Source organism: Micropterus dolomieu, linkage group LG09 (genome assembly GCF_021292245.1).
Source record: "Micropterus dolomieu isolate WLL.071019.BEF.003 ecotype Adirondacks linkage group LG09, ASM2129224v1, whole genome shotgun sequence".
Lineage (NCBI taxonomy): Eukaryota > Metazoa > Chordata > Actinopteri > Centrarchiformes > Centrarchidae > Micropterus > Micropterus dolomieu.
The window spans coordinates 11383606-11403427 of record NC_060158.1 but is presented as its reverse complement, the minus strand read 5'-3'; the positions used below and the strand labels follow the sequence as shown (position 1 = coordinate 11403427).

Below are 19822 nucleotides of genomic sequence, written 5' to 3'. Positions count from 1 at the left end.
AAAATAATGGCCCAATATGATGTGAAATTACATATTTTTCATTGGAAAACATAAAAGTTTCTTGGGGGAGTACCCCCAAACCCCCAGACCACACCAAAACATTCATCTAAAGCTCACATTAAACTGGGAAAACACTGCAGTTTTAAGCGACTCTAAGGTGCATTGCATGCTCATGGACACAAGAGCAATGTTGCTCAGACATGTTGTGTTGGGGTTTTATATTCAGACAAAAGTTTTGCTTCACCTCCGCTGCTACAACTCCATCCTAGGGGAAACACTGATTATGTTTGTATATTGTTTATGTGTAGTGAAAGAAGTGTCATGTGGATCTCTTGTGGATGGGATGGACAGCCTCTCTTCATCTTCAGCATGAACAATACACTTAAATAAATATGCAGTTTGCAAGAACAGTCCTAATCCCAGCCATAAGGACATTTGACATATAAGGGGTTCACATTAGGGCCGGGTTCTGCAAGAATACAACTGGCTCGTGTAAATGTTACGTGTAAATATAAAAATGTAATGTATGACATGTTGCCTGATCACGTCAGAAATCAGAAGTGTTTAGCTTCTCTGAATGGCCACACTCAAAGGCACAATGAGTAGCTAGCCGTCATTGAGAGGAAGATATTTAAATATGGGGATAACGGCACAAACTTTGAGACAGTGTTGCGCTCTGTTGTTCCCATAAAAAAGTGAAATTCAGACCCTGTTTACTTTTCCACCTAAACACACCTGGCCAGTCACTGCGTGTCAATGTCCGACTGCTGGTTCCAAAAAGATACAGAAATTTTCGGACACAGCTCCCCCAGGGGTTTCTGAAGGTTTTCGGCCATCTAACAAGCAGTTCTGGTGAAGCATACTGGGGCCTTAACATGTACTGCTTTAGACTGCAACCATTAAGTTGCATTTTGCTACAATTTTTGCTACTAAATTTTATAACATTATCGAATTTAATGTGAAACACCGGGGAATTGGTGTGTGCATTTATGGCCCTATACGCCCACTACGCAAGTAGCTTTGATTAGAGAGAGGATGAAGCTGAACTATCCTTCTGGTCATGAAAAGAGGGGGGAAAAACATCACGAGAGGGAGTATGGCCAACAGCAATCAGGTAAAAGACAGAAAAAGCAGCAAATCCCCACATTTTACAAACTGGACAGTGGGAATGGTTGATAATTTGCCTTGAAAAATAACTAAAACCGTTAATCAATAATAAAATTAGGTGCTTTATTCACTTATAAGGCAATTAACTAATAGCTTTAGCTCTAAAAACATCCACCCATACATACAGCCATTCTATAATATCCACGTTATTATAGAATGGCTGATTTTTCTGGGAAAGGGTAGCGTGTTTACACACAAGAAAGGGGCTTATGGAACAAAGATTAACCTCTCAGTGTCTCAGATCCATTATCCATCCCAGTTTAAAACCACCCAACAGAAAACCAAGTTCCCATGCAACCATCACGACTTAGACCACATTAATGGGTACAGCATAATAGGGTTGATGACATTTCAAAGTTTTCCTGTAATTGGATGAGCTTTCAAACCCTCAAAGTACAAACAGTAGACAAACATTATACTATCCAGATTAGCTGAACTATTCTTCTGGTCAAGAAAAGAGGGAAAAAAACACTCCATAAGAGTGAATTGTGAGAACAGCTGTCAGGTAAACTTGTGTTCTTAGTAACGTTAAGTTGATGTGCTAGCTTGCAGTGCATCTCTCTCTAATCTGTCTTGCTAACCTAGCTGAACAGCATATTTCTTAGTCTGTCTGTATCTTGCTGGCTTGCTTGTCAGTTCCAGGGCTGTGACTTTGTGCCTGACAAAAGTGAAAGTGAAATATAGTGAATAAAACTATTAGTATGTTGATAAATGACAATGGGCAACAGAGTTTATAAACTGTGTGAATATGCGTTCATATGCACAAAATTAAATTTTCCAGCAGCAACCTCTGTGGGGACCAGTCTAGACATTTTATGGACGTGTTGGCACTCCTCATAGGTGCACATAATTTTAAAACAAGATAAAGATGATCTAGTCTCTTAGTAAAGGTTTAGTTACAACTCTGGACTAATGCAAGATGGAAAGATATTGTTTTGACACTGATTACTGATTAAATATTGAACTTAAAATTAATTGACTGACTGAAATAATTACCAGACAGCCGAGCCAAAACTTATTTTCTACATTTTATATTTTCTACAATTTCTTATTTATGTTAATGTTAATTCACTTAACTTAAGATTCCATATAAAATATTCCAATATATATTGTTTGTTTATACCCCATTCTGTTCTGTAGAGGTCAACTTATTCTTAGACCGACAGATGGAGCAAACTGTTTTAATAGAGGGAGCACTGTATTGGGAACACTGTGGTGTCAGGTGTGACTGAGTGGCAAAGGCAAATGATTTACATGGCTTACTGGTCAGGTAGGAGGGCCCCTTTACAAACATTTGTTTACAGCCCCAGACAGTTACATGTTGATTTAAGTGGTGCCCTTAATGTTTGTGCTACTAGTAGAAAAATATAGTTTGGAGCCCTGCCCATGACAATTTCTTAAAGCCCAAAGCCCAAAGATCATCAAACTGCTTGTTTTGCCAATAAACTGTCCACAAGCTAAAGATATTCAGCTTACTATTGTAAAAGACAGAAACGGCAGCAAATCCTCCCATTAAGGAAGCTGGACGAAGATAATGGTCAACAATATGGCTTGAAAAATTTCTAAAACAATGAATCAATCAATAAATCAAAAATAGGTGCATTATTTTTCATCCATTTAGGTTAGTTGCTTATCGTGATTTTTCTGGCTCAGGGTAGTGTGTTTACACACAAGAAAGCGACTTAGGGAACAAAGATATACTTCTCAGTGTCTCAGATCCATTATCCATACCAGTTTATACCACCCAATAGAAAACCAAGCTCCCATACAACCATCAAAACATAGACCACACACAGCATAATGGGTTTGACGACTTAGTTTTCCCCTGTAATTGGATCAGCTTTCATATCCTCTCAAAGTACCAGACAAAGGCATAATACTATTGAGATTAGTATAATCGTTTGCCCTTTGATCTGCTTTCGCCTTTCAGATTCATACAATTACTTTTTTATGACACTCTCTGCACACACAAGCTTCAAAATGTCAGTCAGTAGGTCTCAAATCAAAGATTTCCCAGCAGTAATAGAGATAAGTAGTAGTAGTAGTAGTAGAGGCTAGAAAGTTGGCTTGTGAACAAATGTTACTACTTTGAATCCCCTGACTTGCAAAAGTGTGGGTGGCTTAAGGAAATGACAGTCTGCCCTACCTACACAGCTACTGTTGATGGGAAACTGAATAAAGGCCACAGAGCAGCTTCAAAGTGTAAATGCATTGAAATATGTGACGCACATATTTTAGAAAATCTTTCCAACTATGTTGTCTTACTGTGGTCAAAACAATAATTCTTAAAATGAAATATAAATTTTTCCCTGAATCAAAAAACAAACTACAGGGCAATGGTACACATAACTGTGTCAGTTTTCTAATGTATGTAGTGGACTTAACCACTTCCTCCAAATAGTACTTCAATACTTGTGGCCTGTTGTACTGTTTAATCGCATACTACTTTCTGAAAGTACATTTAATTCTTACAGGGGGTAGATAAATTGGGTACAATATAAACAAACAGGTTCTCTGTTGTGTACGCCAATTAGCCTATAGCTGGGGAATTAATTATTTTATCGTATTATCATAATAGTATAGCTGAACAGAACAGGGCTCCATCAGACGGACAAAGAGGCTCATTCTGTGTACTAACCCATTCACGCCATACAGTGAGTAAGCTTCATAAAACACTCACTCACACTGACTGTAAGTGCTGAGCCAATAACAGTCGAGGTCATAGAGCCTACCCTGGCTGGACTAAAACCCTCTTTCACTAGTGGAACAGCAGGTCGCACAAATCCCTCTTCTCCTGGCAAGCTGACAAACACCTGAGGTAAAATTCAATGAAAGCTCACCCTGTAGTGCCAAGTTAGTATAGTCAACTGAACAGAATTCAGGGTTTCAGTGACAAAATGTTTATTTATTGTCAAAGTATGACACATAAACACACTGATAAAAGGGAATCATTAAAGGGAAACCTGGTGGTCCATATTTAATTCATAACAATAAGTCATGGTCTGTTAAGAGTTTTGAATCATCATCCCTTGTTTACTGTTTGTTGCTGTTTTTGAATGAAATACACATATGTATCATGATGTTTAAACCACCGTTATAGCATGTTTTTGTACCAAGGTTAGACAGAGTTAGACAAAAGATTTTTCCCATGTATATGGTAAATGTTTGAAACCAAGCGATGCATTAGACTGATTCCCACTGTTCAGGCCCAGTTCTTAGGCCACTGACAGCAATGTTTCACTTTGAAACTGACATTTTAAAAGACCCCTAACAATAGCAGTGGTCAACCAGCAAGTTCCTTGTTGAAACCGGGCTCATGTTTTTTAAACATGCATGCACGCACGCGCTTGCTGAATGTCCCACTCAAAGCTTAACAATGGTGTGTTCTTTGGGATGTGACTTTTGATGGATAATTTGCCCATTATTATTCACCAAGCAGTTCTAGTTCTGCATGATGGGTCCTGAGTCACAGTGAATGCATTGACATCCATGCCTGGGAAAGAAGTGCACCGCTATCTCACAACTCCTTTTGACTTGGAAGCCAGGGGTCAAGTTTCCTCAGATGTATGCACTTGTTTATACACACACATATATACTTAGGCACACACACACACAAATATAGTAGTGGACAACCCTACACCAGTACTGATGTCAAACAGTCAGCGTGCATTTTAAAACTTAGAACTGCAACCACTTTCTTTTTTGGGCTTGTTAACACCACTGCCTGTTTGATGCTCATCATCCCATCTGTGACTGTAAAGTTACACCCAGCAGACAGGATGTGGGTCTCTACTCTCACCCACAACTGTTAAAACGTCACACTGAAGGGAGTTTAGCAGATATGACCTAAGTTACCTACTGTGACTCAGGTGTCTGATATAGTGCAAAATAATTCCTCTTCCAGTTCCATGTCTATTTTTCCTCTCTTGTTGCACAAGCTTTCGCAGTAAAATTAGCTGCCTTTTAGACTCGGGAAATGTCACACAAGCAAGCGGATCTATTTTGGGCGTATTTGATATGCAAATGAGGCCTTTATTACTGTAAAAGTACCAGCAGAGCTTATCAACTGACAAGCTGGGACACATTACCAAATAACGGACTTGTGAACCTGTTGAACTTGAGTGGAAATACAAAGCCATACAACGTTAATTAATTACTGGTAACACCAAAGGCTATCATATCTAGTACATTTTAGTTAAGTGCAAGGACAAACACTAAATTAACATTTAATATATATATTTTAATTGATCTAACGTTACGGTTAAAAACGTCAGGAACGTCACTGAACAGGCTTGCTCGTGTCCGGCTATTGCATTAACGTTAGCAAGTGCTATCTGAAAATAAATGAAGTAAACGTGAGCAGGAAAACACATGTATTTAATACACACACACACACACACACACACACACATATATATATATATATATTTTAACGAAGGCTTTTGCTAACTTTAACTTGACTTGAACACAGCTTGTACCCATGCCACGTGTCATAAGTAGAAAGCCGGCTAACAATAGCAGCTGCCGGATGGTGAATCTGACTCCCAAGCATCCCTTGTACATTCACGGCTGCTTGGCAAACAAGGGGCAAACACAAAGAACCATACAAATGTAATGGTGGGCCAACGGTTAACTGTGTTGGGTGGGTACTTACTGTTCTCAAGAGGGGCCTCATTTGTTCCGCAGATTCGTCCATCTGACCTGCCGCCGGTCTTCTGCACACCGTTAGCTATATTTTTTTGCCAGTTGATGTGTGGAAGAGACCGGGTGACACTTGGTACGAACTCTGAGGACAGGCTGCGCTTACCCTAACGACGCGGTAAGGACACGCCTCTAAAATGATTGACAGTGATATACTGCCAATTCGCTTTCAATACCAGGCGGTCTTAGCCAATCAAATCTAAGAACGTGCTCACGAGGGTGGGGCGTAATTCCTGGTCGCCTCAAGGTCCCATGCGGACTTTTTTTTGTTTAGATTTTTCCTCTTTAACTTAACCCTTCTGGGACGACTTGTGCGCCCATCGTTTGAAATGTGCGTTGGCCATACGACTCCAGGAAGATCCCAACAAATGGGGATCCTAACAAATAAACAACTACAAAAACTGTTTCATTATATTAAGCGTTATTTTAAATTCTAGTCCAGATCCCCAAGTTCAATATATTGATATACTATGAAAATAATGCATACGCCATGATAAGATACTTTGGGTTAAATTTTTTGGCACAACAAAGCTTGAATAAAGACTAAGAATATTATATCACACATTTTTTTGCATTATTTTACCCTTTAAAGCTCCTTTCCTATCGCAAAGTATGATAGAAATGTAAATCAAATTAGCCACCACTATAATTACAAAATAATGGATAGGAATGTGAAACTGTTCCCTTAACTGACAGGACAACACACACCAAATGTAAGCTATGCTGATGCTGTTTGAGATTTGTGTACACTAGCAGTAAAATAATACCTGTATTCTCATTTGTGACAAACACAGAATTTTTCATATACAACTATTTATATAAATATACCTGTAATTTATACAGGGCCTTTAAGGTATATTTAGTCTCCAATAGGTTTAGAATTTAGAGAGAAACAGTTTAAGGCAATCACATATATTGTTTTGCATGGGCTATTTCAGATGATAAATGACTGAAAGCTAAAACTTTGTCTTAAAGTGGGATATAAACAATCAAGATCTATCTTTTCATCTGCGGGGAATATGTTGGTTTAGAAGCCTGATTATACTAAGTATTTGCACTGATTTGAAATGAGATCCTTCTTAACATCCTTCAGCCTCTTGATATAGGCATATCGCCCATCTTCCATGAAACCACCTTTGCCTTTCACAAAAATAAAACATTTATTCTTTGTAATAATTCATTTTCACCAGCAGAGGGCAATGCTGTATCAGCCATTTATCTCTGGCCATTAAGACAGCAGTTGGCTGCAAGATGATCAATAAATTCAAGGTAATACTTTCAGGTCTCTTATTTCTGGTCATTTAGGCTACATAAGTGGTAAAGTGAAATTAGCTGTAATAGCCTAGATAGACCGACTTTTTAAGCCATTAAGTAATGCTGGATGGAAGAATGATATTTGAGCCTCAGTGTAAAATATGGTAGCTCACGTTGGTGTGGATACATGATAAAACATCCCTTTGGAATTACCTTTAATAATGACCTAGCCCAGGAAGCAACTGCAGGATAACCTTTCTTTCAGACCTATGAGGTTTAGCACAGACTCTGGAAAATAGAAAGTTCACTTCTGACATAATAACAGTGGACACCCTCAGTTACATGCATTGTTACAAATTCACTTTGTTGTTTTGATCTGATCATGTCATAAATTGCAGTGGAATACAATACAGTTAGAATAGAAATCAGACATGTGCAAACAGCAAAAGTAGTCTGTTATTTCAGAAGAGTTCATCTTTTCCTTTAAATAGAGCCCGTTCCTCACCTGCCCATCAACCTCCGGCATAATCACGCGGCAGCTCAGAAATAGAACTGCGAGGTGGGAGATCAAGCTATCACCTCTTAATTGTACCCTGAGTCTTAAAGATGCTGAGAGCCTATTAGCGCACAAAGAAGAGTGCTGTGTACTGCTCCTGAAACATGCATCCACATAATGCAGCTGGGAGATGAGTCAGAAGTTAGACAAGTGGAAGAAGCACCACACTGGCATCCACCTGTGCTGGGACTCACGCAAAGAGATGCACACTGCAAGGTGCGGTGATGATGAGAAAGAAAGTTTTCTCTCTCAAAGCTTTAGAGAAGAGAAAAGCAGACAGAAGAGTATAGTTGTGCTGACTTACTATTGCGGAAGAATTACAACTATTGTCTGTTAATGAACTGTTGTCTGTCAAATGAAATATCCAGTAGTAAAAGCAAAGCAGTAGAACATACAGAATGTGTGCAAAGGTTATACAGATGTTTTTCATTTAGCTTTGAGCAGCAAAATGTGAGAGTTTGGAGAGTGTAACATGTTAGGCGCAAACCACCAAATTAATATTGACTGTGTCACCTTTTGTCCCAGAAGAAGAGGGACTCTTTCCCAGAAGAGGCACTCTTTCCCAGAAGGTTTAGTCGATGATGGTTTTTCTCAATTGGTGAGGCCTTCTGATGGTGCCAGGAGAGAAAGAAGAGAATGTGAAATTCCCAAATCTGTTGGAGCGCTCCATCAAAGTGCCAATGCATTGATTTTGACCACAGATCTTTTCCACACGGCTGCCCCTGCATACCCTACCCAAAACATTGCTCTCAAGACCAGGGTCTTGCGGGAGCCTTTGTGCCCCTGAATTCCTCCGGGACTCTCAGAGGAGGGGGGAGTAGAGGCAAGTGACCAGCATGGTGTACCCAAATCGACTCAGCGATGGGTAAATGGTGGGAGGGGTAGGTTGTGGAGATGGTAAATGGTGGTGGTGGTCAGAAGGGGAAGGTGGGAAGGGGGAAAGAAAAAGAGGGGGGGGTCTGGCCTGTTGAGGTGTGTCCCATGGCCCTCCAGAGGGAACACAAGGTTTTGAAATCAATGTGCTGTTAAGTGCAGCTTAGCCGCGGGATACTCTCTCCAACATTATACATGCATCGGTGAGTCAGGGCCTTGCCTGTGCACTGCACATGCCGTCTGAGGGCACGACACAAGGCCCTTCCGCGCCTCCGGTTCCTCTCACCTCCGTGCTCTCTGCCAACACTCAACGCCCTTCTCCAAACAGTTGTGGCCCTGCTAACTTGAGACTCATCTCACACCAGGGTCTCACTCCAACAGACCTGTGAGCATTACACCCGTACTGTAGTCAGCCGCCCCCCGCCCCCACCCCTTTTACTGCTGATTAACCAGGTCCAAAGGAGGCAATAAGACTAAATAAAGCATTGTGTTGTGTACATAGACACCTGGGGCAAGCTAAATAGAGAGACTTTGTCAGCGTCATCAGGCCTGTCAATGCCCATGACCTCCACAAAGAACATATGTTCATTATATGTATTGTAGTACATATAAGTGAATATTGCATGACATGCACTGGTGCCATAAGGCACATGCATGTATTATTGTGTTGAGCTAAATAGTTCTTCCCAAGGGTGGGATAATAAAATATACAGTCCCCTCCAAAAGTATTGGAACGGTAAGGCAAATTCATTTGTTTTTGTTGTTCACTGAAGACATTTGGGTTTAAGATCAAAAGATGAGTATGAGACGAGAGTTCAGAATTTCAGCTTTTATTTCCTGGTATTCACATCAAGATGTGTTGAACAACTTAGGACATATCACCGTTTGTATTAGACCACAGCATTCTTAGGTGAGCAAAAGAGATGGAACAAATAATCTTAAATAAAGTAAATAACATTTAATATTTGGTGGCATAACCCTTGCTTGCAATAGCTGCCTCAAGCCTGCGACCCATCAACCAAACTGTTGCATTCTTCATTTGTGATGCTATTCAAGGCTTTTACCGCAGCTTCTTTCAGTTCTTGTTTGTTTCGGGGTGTTTCTCCCTTCAGTCTCCTCTTAAGGAGGTGAAATGCATGCTCTATTGGGTTAAGGTCAGGCGATTGACTTGGCCAGTCTAAAACCTTCCACTTTTTCCCCTGATAAAGTCCTTTCTTTTGTTGGCAGTGTGCTTTGCGTCATTGTCCTGCTGCATGATAAACTTCCTCCCGATTAGTTTCAATGCATTTCTCCGTAAACTGGCAGACACAATGTTTCTGTACACTTCTGAATTCACTCTGCTGCTACCATCATCAGTTACATTATCAATAAATATTAATGAGCCTGTTCCAGAAGCAGCCATGCTCGCCCAAGCCATGACATTGCCTCCACCATGCTTCACAGATGAGCTTCTATGCTTCGGATCATAAGCAGTTCCTTTCTTTCTCCACACTTTAGCCTTTCCATCACTTTGGTAGAGGTTAATCTCGGTCTCATCAATCTTGCGGCTCATCTCTGTACTTCTTTGCAAATTTCAATCTGGCCTTCCGATTCTTCCTGCTTATGAGTGGTTTGCATCTTGTGGTGTGGCCTCTCTATTTCTGCTCTCTGAGTCTTCTTCCAACAATGGATTTTGATACCTTCACCCCTGCACTGTGGAGGTCATTGGTGATGTCACTTAATGATGTTTTGGGGGTTTTCTTCACAGCTCTCACTATATTTCTGTCTTCAACTACTGTTGTTTTCCTTGGCCGACCTGTTCGACGTCTGTTGCTCAGTACACCAGTATTTTCTTTCTTTTTCAGGACTTTCCAAATTGTTGTGCTTGCTATGCACAATGTTTGTCCAATGGCTCTGGTCGATTTTCCTTCTTTTCTCAGCTTGACAATGGCTTGCTTTTCTCCCATAGACAGCTCTCTGGTCTTCATGTTGGTTTATCCTCTTTAACAGGAAATGCAGTCTTTATAGGTTTGAACCAAGGATGAAAACTTAGACTAGTCATGCCTCCGCATGACTAGTCTAAATTTTTGGACAATCAACCTAAAAGGCAACACCTGGGCAACAAGAAACATCTGTCAGTCACATGTTCCAATAGTTTTTCTCACTTGAAAAATGGGTGGGATCAAACAAAGGGTGATATGTCCTGAGTTGTTTAACACATCTAAATGTGAATACCACGAAATGAGAGGTGAACTCTTGTCTCATACACATCTTTTGATCTTAAACCCAAATGTCTTCAGTGAACAAAGAAATTTCCCTTACCATTTCAATACTTTTGGAGGGGACTGTAGTACACTGGACCTGGTTCTTGGCTTTGGACTGGGTGTGCATGCAGCCATTTAGAAAGAAAACTGTGTCCGTCATTTTGGATGCAATTATAAAGACTGGATCTGACTCATGTTGACTAATGCCATGAACTTCAAGATATTTAAATCGAAAACCCTTTGTAAATTAAACGTGATTAACTAGATCAGAAGTGAGTACATCACAAAAACAACATGTGGCCATATGAGACTCCAGTCGTCCCTGAGGAACAATTCTACAGTAATTCTAACTGGCTTGATAATCATTTAATCATTTAACAGCGGTGACATTTATTAACACATCAAAAAGGGGAAATATAGTGTGAAGAGGAAACATAATCGCCACCGTCTCAGTCTTGCATGTCTGTAGGTTACTTTTAAAAGGGGCGTCTAAAAAATCTTGACCCAGACACACATGTCTGCCTGTGGCTGCATTTAGTCAGTGAGAGCAGTAATAGTGTGTGACTGAAGGTGAGGAAACAGCCTGAGGCCTTCATCTGTGTTTAGATGTCAGTCCTCCTTGGGTACAATGTCTCCGTAGCTTCTTTGGCCTTTCTTACATGAACTCTCAACATGGTCACCAATAGACAGCCTGAGGGAAGGGCATAGACACGCGACTATTCACACACAAGACAAGAATTTAAGTTTTATTAATACGCCGTCAATTCTACAAACTGCTGGTTAGTCCATCTAGGCTTTGTATTACTGACACTACAAAAAAAACCTCAATACTGAGATTGTAGCCTGCAATGTTAACAACAGCAATAGAGCACAGTTGTCAATTCTTCAGGATTTATCCCAATGCGCATATCTCCTTTAAGTCAACATGGACTGAATTTGTGGAAGCATGATGTAGAGGTGTCTATTGATTACCGTACCTCTTGCATGAATGGTTAAGAAAGACACAATCTATCGACTTGTGGCTAGGTTTTTGGAGTTGTCGGGAGCTCCCAAGAATCACCTGTTATTATGTTGTGGAATATCCATCAAAGGAATTATGAAAGGATGTTTACAGAGCTACAGTGGAGACGGAGGATATTTGTAGTTTAAACACAAGATGTATGTCTCTGTTACAGCGTACAATGTAAGGCATGCTGTCGCTCTGTGTGTTACTTCATTGACAGGAGATTTTATTCCAGTGGGAGGATGGCAAAGATTACATCTGCAGTGCCCAATATAAATGCCAACATGTCTTTGACAAGGAATTTAAACAGGATGCTGCACCCTTGGTGACAGTGGTTGCACCCTTGAAGCATGTGATTAGTTTGGTTTGTGTATGTGTGCTAGAGGTCCGTGCGGAAAGACAAATTCCAGTAATCAAATGTTTATTGGAAGTTAAACTGCAGTATTTCCCGTGATCGGTGTGAAGCAGGTATTAAAATTCTTAGGTCAATATAAAGCACCACATTTTGTTGAGAGAAATACAGAGGTAGCAGCAAGTGCTATTTCTACTAAGTTATAAGTCAGCTATGGGTAATATGTTATGGGTTTGTCAAATTATCATTGCTTTTCTCTCCAGTGTATCAATTACTATTACTCTGCAACTCTCTCTTCTAGTTTCTGTAGTTGCTATAGTGGTCCAATCATAATCTTGACACTTGATTCTCCACCTCATACCCACTGATGAGCTGAGGTCAAAACAACATGAAAAGGAGAAGAAAAACATCATCAGATGCTCTGAAATACAATTTGCTGACACGCACAAGTGCAAACATTTTTATTCTCCAAGCTGGAAACCCCCCCAGAGCCTTTTTCTTACAGCTTTCCTGAGAGGCCAGGGCAATCAAACACTCTACCTTGTTAGGAGGTGTTAATTGGAGTTAGTCAGACTCCTCACTTTGTCAAGGAGTCTGACAACAGAATTAATTAGAATTCGAGTATGTAAATCAATTCAAATTGGGGTCCTTATGTTGGAAGATTTGAAAGTATTTTCACTGAGGAAAAACAGGTGCTGAGAGCACGAGCCAAGTAGCCTGAATATTGTGATTTCTCTTTTAATGGATTTTTATCTCCGCTAATCCACTTTTGGAGAGGCCATAGATATACAGTATAAATAGAGGTGTTGAGCTGTACATTGCCCTTAGTTGGATGGTTGATGGACCACTTTCCATTTAGCCTGTTTTCATATTTTCTAAGTATTCGTGCCTCGCAGTTGCATTACTTAGGTAAATGATAAAATGTGTGAAAACACCATGGCAACAACAGAAGGAATAGTAGGACTATGTGCTTTTGTATGCTTTTCACCTAATTGGGTCTGTGTTGTGAGTCATGTCATGTAAAGCATGTAAATCTCATATTTAAATCACACTTCGCTCACTTGAAGTTGTTAGTTGTGGCGTTACCTTGTAACACTCCTTTGTAGCTTGAAGAGGATTGCTCAGCTCTTTTGGCCATAAACGCTATGGCTTCAGAGAATTTCTGCTTTCTATTTTCAGGAGCAAGAAAACACGACAAAACTGTTTTCTCTTTTTTAAGACTTTATGTAGATTTCCCAATATATAAAATCTACATCATAGGATAACAACACAACAACACACATTTACCCCACATCTAAAACAAACAAGCTCAACCTCAGTTGCTGCTGAACTTAAACAAAGTACCTGAAATATATATAAATGAACGTCATATACAGTATGTCTTGGAATATGGTTCACCAATACGATAAAGCTATCTTAATGCTTCCTGGCTATGACCTTAAAACCAAAAGTGGATGACATCCCGTGCCCCCATTGTTTTTTTATGTATTTATAATACCTGAGAAGTGTTTTGAAACAAATGTTAAAGAAATGACACAAAATATGCTTTATTAGTGGACAAGGACGATTGATTTAAAGCAGCAGAAGCGTATTGAATTGTAAAATAACGTTACTGGAAATGATTTCCCTATTCATTTGCAGATAGTCTCACATTGCTTGTAGGTGAAATGGTGATTAATAATTCCTCATTTTGTAAAATTGAATACAATATAAATTAGTATATTTTATTGCCATCCCACCTGTTTGAAATCATTGTGTTGTTCAGAAACGGAGTAGATTTTATAATTGATATCACTTGTTATATTGGGGTGGGTGGGGTGGAATAACAGGCCCAAATAATAAAATACAGTAATCATACACTTTTACTGTATAGCAAATTCGAAAATGGTCATATCCAATTATTTTAGTTCATGCAGCAGATATTGTATAGATTACACACATGTATAGAATTTTATTCACAGCTGATAAAAGAAGAGTTTAAGAACTGCCTCTAATGTCACTTGGCCATAATATGAATAAAACATACTGAGAAAGACATTTGGACAATGCTTTGAGAAAAGCTGTTTATTATCCATTTAATAACACCTCCATGAAGACAATTTGTACAAGATACATCACATTCTAAAGTGCACGAATACTGTACAACGAAAATGACTTAAATACGCGGGGGGGGATCACATTTGTGAAAAAAAGAAACAAAAAGTTAAAATAAAAGGAATTTAAAAAAGGGACATGCATTTTCAAAAACAACAATCACTATGCATGTTTCTGCTCAGGTATGTGAGAGGGGCTGGCCTGGGAAAATAACCTTGTGCAGCTTGCTTGGGGGAACACTAAGCTTTGGCACCTTTAGAGAAAAGAGAAAAAAGACATTAACAAGGAATGGAGAGCACTTAATAATAAAAAGAATTATATTTAGTTTCAATAAATAGTCTTAGGGGCTTGTGTAGAATGCATAATAACCCATGCCTTTTGGGTTGTCCTTGTTGTACTCTTCCGTAGTCAAGTCCTCACACTTGATGGTTGGGGAGTTCTCTGTGCTTGAGCCCCCAGGGGACATCCTGCGCCTCTTGCACACCACGGAGTACACACCAGAATCGCTAGAGTCCACTGATTTCAGTGAGTGGGATGTCTCGATCCAGGTCGAGGCTGGCGGCGCACTCTCGTCGGGCAGCTTATCTTTAGTAACCCCCAGCTGGTCCTCCGGGAAGGCTGGGGGGCTTGGACGAGGGGACCAGGGTAGGCCTGTGGTCATCTTGCGCTGGTAAGAGCTTCTGGTGCCCCAGCCTGCAGCCATGGAGGCGAAGGCTGAGTCTGGGTAGTAGCTGAGGGCGTGGGACGTCTGCAGGGAAAGGGGTTTGATGCCGTAGGACAGCAAGCTGCTGGTGGAATAGTCATTCTCATACGACAGATCCAGCTTGTTGGAGCCCGGCTGCTGGACTGGGGGGACGAACCAGCGCTGGGCAGAGGCAGCAGCGCTGACGTCCTCACTCTGTGGGGAGAGAAGGCTGTTGGTTTGAGGAACAGCTCGTTCACTGGTGTAGAAGCGGTTCTGAGGCAGGTTGTTGACAAACTGGTCCTGAAAGAAAGGCTGCATGGCATAGCGGGCCCCGGGCACAATCTGGGTGGAGCGAGGGGAGTCTGTAGGGGATGGAGTCAACCTGTCACTCTCTGGAGCTGTGTACATCCTGTTCAACAAGTGAAAACACAAAAAAAAACCCAAAGTAGTTTCAAGACAAAATTCATGGTCAGAGATATGCATCAAATATACCACAGGAAAGCAGATGAAGCACACTGCATGAAGTGCAAGACACATACGAGTCATAGTTGTCTCGGAAGCCTTTTGCAAATGGGTTGTGATCTATCTTCAGCTGTGTGATCTGAAAGAAAAAAGAAATCCTGCATAAATAACATGCATCTTAACGCAAGCAAATGACTAAAGAGCAATAATAAAGTATTAGATTTTAATACATGCAATTCAGGATAAGATTATTTAAGTTTGTTGTATCTAAATGAATTCTAAATCCAACTAAAAAAATATGATTATTGAAATGCTTACGTCTGTGTTCTGGTAAGCAGTGACGGCTATAAACTGGTTCTCTGGGAAGGTGAAGGTTTGAGTTCTGGCTTCGTTGCTCATGTCCTCTACTCCATCTTCTGTCACCTCCACAATGTGCAGTCGTGGTTGGTATTTATGAAGTGACTGCAAGACTATCATCTGCAAAGGAGAAATGTGTGATAATTGCAACGCTGTAGATTTCAAACAAGTTGCGTGAATGTGTTTGTACTCTTTATCAAAAATAAAATGGGTAGGCTACTTATTAAATCTTTAAATATGGCAGTCATGCTTGAAAGTTATAATTTCCAATTATTCTCAGTAAATAAAATTTGAAACCATATTGACCACTTGGCAAATAATGAACTCAAGCATGTCAAAAATCAATATCAAACCTGTGTGTTGTTGTTGTTTGCCCCTTTGTTGTTGGTAAGCTTCAACTTGCCAAAAGAGATTTCTTGCCTCATCCAGTGAGCACCAGTATTTGGGGATTCAGGATGAACATACATTTTGTTACCTAAAATGTAAATAACATAATAAGTAATATGACCGAAGGAAACGAAGAGAGCCTGAGTCTGGGCAAACTATGTTGTTTAAACATGCATATCATAAACCATATTCTGCTTTTTGACATAAAATGATTTAATGGTTGATAATGCATCTGATCACTTTATTCTAGTGATTTAAGGCAAGGTAAAAATTAAATTAAAATAGATAAAACATTTATTATTTTTTTGATTTTTCAAAAACATTAAAAATAGAAGATTTGAGAAGGGCTAATTGAATTTATTGGAATAAAATCAATGTTTTTTTTTTTTTTAAAAGAAGAAGCTATCAAAGGCTTCTCTCTGTCAAATAATTCACCTTTTTAAATTTATCAAAATGAAGAATTATTCATTTAATGTATTTTAAAAATTATAACTCTTTAGAGTACCAGTCATTTTAAAATGCATATTTAAGCAACAGTGCAAATTTGTAATTTGACTGCAGAGCTTAAATTATTGCATTAAAAAAAAACACTCAAATCATATAACCTGTCAAAACATTTTGCAAAACATTTGACTTAAAAATTGTCTTTATTTCAAATACAATCTTAACACCCAGATTTTATTCTCTTATACTTAAGCTGTCATGACTAAGTACAACATTGCTGCATTAATTTATTTTTGGATTTACTCTTACTTTTTTTTAAAAAAAACACAAAATACAAATTTGCCAGAGCTTATTACGTTAAGTAAATTCTCTAACTCACCTTGCATATTATTGTCTGCTTTTCCACAAGTGACCCACTTTCCTCCCTGAAAGCGCCAGTGATTCGGGTCAGCCAAAACAACTTCTACAAAGACATTGTAATGGGCCGTGAGGTTGAGTCCAGTGATGTTGAAACTGAGGAAAGGGAACATCCGTCTGGAAAAAGGAAAACTTTAATTAAATATAATTAAAATAGCTGTGCTCATAAAACAGGCAAAACTAAAAGAAAACGTTGCCTCTGAATGTCTTCACGTGTTGCATTTGGCAGAATGCTTCACTAATATTACATTTTAAAAAAATGTAGCCTAAATTTGTATTGTTGTCATGCTTGGCCTATTGTGTAACTGTGCAATTACAATTCACCAGAAACGAAAACCTGCAATTTAAAGCACCAAAACCCATAGAAAAATTAGTAAAAGTAAAAAATAAATAAATAAATCATGTGCGTAAATTTTGCTCATGCGTAAAATGTTGTAATATGTTGGAAAAATGAAGACTAAACGGGCCAAATGTAAAAAACGAAAAAACGAATTTCATAGTCTGCACAGGACTGTCGTATGTTTAAAAATGGGCCTTTAACGCCTCTGGCAGCCATCTGCTTACCTGCCCTGCTTAGTGATGATCATCTCGGTCTGGTGCCTGTGGAATTTCAGCCAAAGAGGCCGGTTGCACAGATAGACCTGAGCTCTGGCTCCGGTGGCAGACCCCGGCAGAGACATGGAGCCAATACCCGTCCCTGTCCCGGGATAGGAGGGGTACAAACAGCCCGGACCCTGGCTGAACTGGTACCCTCCGCTGCTAAACTGGCTCCTGCCTGTGCACACGGAGGAGGAGGAGAAGCCTGTTGGCGGCAGGACGGATCCGTAATGAAGTGAGGCCGGGTACCTGGAGCTGCTGGACCCGGTGTACACTGACCCGGTCTGTCCTGCGTAGGGGAAGAGGGAACAGGGGCTCGCCATGTCGGAACTCGACTGGGACGACGAGATGAAGTATCTGTCAGAGCCAAGTTCATCTATGTTGTAACGCCGACCGCTCGTCAACTCGTCCTCGCCGAGCACCGGGGAACCTTTCCTCCCATCGGGCCCGGTTTTAGTGAAAGTGTCCCCCTCTCCCTCGCCCAGCATCCCGGTTCCCACCCCGCTCAGATACTTCTTGGGTGCGCTGCTAGACTCTGATTCCGTCCGGTCGACTTCTTGATATTCAAGCTGCGATGATGGCCTCGGGCTGTTGTTGGCACTGTCCGACGAGGAAAGATTGTAAAAGGTCTTAGGTAAATTAATGCTAGCGCTGGGAAGGATGTTCTCTAACTGCATTGTTTAGATCTTGCAATAAATAGAAAGAGTTTCAAGAGTCCAGAGAGTGAATCTCAGCCAAGGAGGAGACACAACCACCGGCGCCCAAGTTGTTTCTGTCTCTGCACGCCTCCCTCCCTTACGAATGATGGAAGGAGGTTTAACCTACTCCTCACCTACGGATTTTCAGATCAGATTATGGGCTGGACACGGGGTGTTCAGCGGCTCTTATAAGACGTAGTTCTCCACACACCCAACTGATTGTAAGAGATAGGGGAGGAGCTTTTGGAGAAGCACGCGGGGGCACCAGCCCTCTCCATAGCCAATGATCGCACTCTAATTCAATTAGAAAGCGTCTGGTAGAAATAATATCAAGAGAAAATTTGTCAAGACGTTGAGTTTATTTTTATTCTAATATCTTCTGTATATACTTAACCGAAGTGGCAATCTCTTTACGCTTCACAAATACAGAAAAAGTGTATCCTTTTACAATAAATTGCAAGTGAGAATAATCTTTTATTTGTTGTAAAACATGAAAGATAATTCCCGAGAGGCTAAAACTACAAGCAGAAATTCTTCACATTATACCACAAAAACTGAACATGCTCTTCGCCAGTCCTGCATTCCCGCACCGCGCACGCACAATCACCTCTAAAGTTTTTAAGCTTCGGGTTCAAGTCATCACGTCCAGCACAACAGCAAAATACACAAAATACACATTCAGATTACTTCGACTCACTCAACCAAGAATATTTTTCCTCGATTAACAGCAAACACTGAGACCTTCCTGTCGTTGTGGGGGAAAAAATCACATGTGCACCTTATTTCCTATAATTGGCCTCCGTCGCTTCTTCCACTTCCAGGCTTTCAGTCTTGACTCTAATAAAACTGAACTGTCAAACCTGACAGAAAGGTATATGTGATTTTTTTTTTTAAGACATGCTTTTTATTTTATCTTTTAAATTCTTATTTTTTATCTGACTCTACTTATGAAAAGATATGTCTAATAAAGTCTATTTAAAGTGGACTTTTATTATTTTAAAGGGAAGCCTTTCTTCTCTTTTTCTCACAGTATGTGACAAACACATATCTGTTGCTGGGGCTTTATTTTACCTCAGAAACTGAAAACGTAAAAATACGAATGCATATGTTTTATCCGCACTATTTTGTTGGTGTGTGTGTTTTAAACCAACCTTTAACCAATTATTGTGGTTCACTAATTGACCCGCAACAAAAAACATGTCTTATCAACGATTAACATCTATGAGACATTACATTAAACACATCTTATTAAATATTAGTAAACCTAAAAAACAATTAGGATAAATTACATCGATTCATAAATGTAATCCTCATAATAAAAACATGCAACCGTTCAAATTAAGCGTAGGCTCAGTAACTTAGAATATTTTAATACAATTTCACATTGATGGGGACGAGCTTTTAGAAAGCAGAAGGAAAAAAAAGTCTGTCTGTCTGTCTGTCTTTTTGCATTTGAAATATCGAAGGGGTTACTTTGCTTAAACAATGGTAAATATCCCTTAATTTAAGCCACTAAAATTCCAATAATGTAC

At 39.9% G+C, this 19822-nt stretch overlaps 2 protein-coding genes across 17 annotated transcripts in view; both read right to left on the bottom strand.

The window, feature by feature from the left end:
- The window catches only part of LOC123976127 (sodium bicarbonate cotransporter 3-like), a 60408-nt gene extending 54426 nt beyond the window's left edge, over positions 1-5982 (bottom strand). For 6 of the 14 annotated variants that reach the window (XR_006826260.1, XM_046057998.1, XM_046058000.1 and 3 more), the window contains exon 1: positions 5822-5980. Coding sequence is in view for 13 of the 14 variants with exons in the window: in XM_046057998.1 (XP_045913954.1) it covers positions 5822-5863 (42 nt within the window). In the remaining variant the exon portion in view is untranslated. Of the gene's footprint in view, positions 1-5821 lie in introns of all 14 variants that reach the window. The other 8 variants (XM_046058011.1, XM_046058004.1, XM_046058005.1 and 5 more) reach the window with 3 other exon arrangements.
- An 8200-nt stretch (positions 5983-14182) lies between these two features.
- eomesa (eomesodermin homolog a) lies at positions 14183-19092 on the bottom strand. 3 transcript variants are annotated; one of them, XM_046058014.1, is made up of 7 exons: positions 18988-19092; positions 17560-18192; positions 16958-17112; positions 16101-16222; positions 15709-15867; positions 15468-15529; positions 14183-15337 (listed from the first exon to the last, which is right to left on the bottom strand). In XM_046058014.1, the coding sequence occupies exons 2-7, from the start codon at positions 18078-18080 to the stop codon at positions 14584-14586; spliced, it is 1773 nt and encodes a 590-aa protein (XP_045913970.1). In that variant the 5' UTR covers positions 18081-18192; positions 18988-19092; the 3' UTR covers positions 14183-14583. The 3 variants fall into 3 exon arrangements, with proteins under 3 accessions (XP_045913970.1, XP_045913969.1, XP_045913968.1); XM_046058013.1 differs by lacking the exon at positions 18988-19092 and having other exon boundaries at positions 14183-14496; positions 14619-15337; positions 17560-18860; XM_046058012.1 differs by lacking the exon at positions 18988-19092 and having other exon boundaries at positions 17560-18861.
- Positions 19093-19822: the final 730 nt, after the last annotated feature.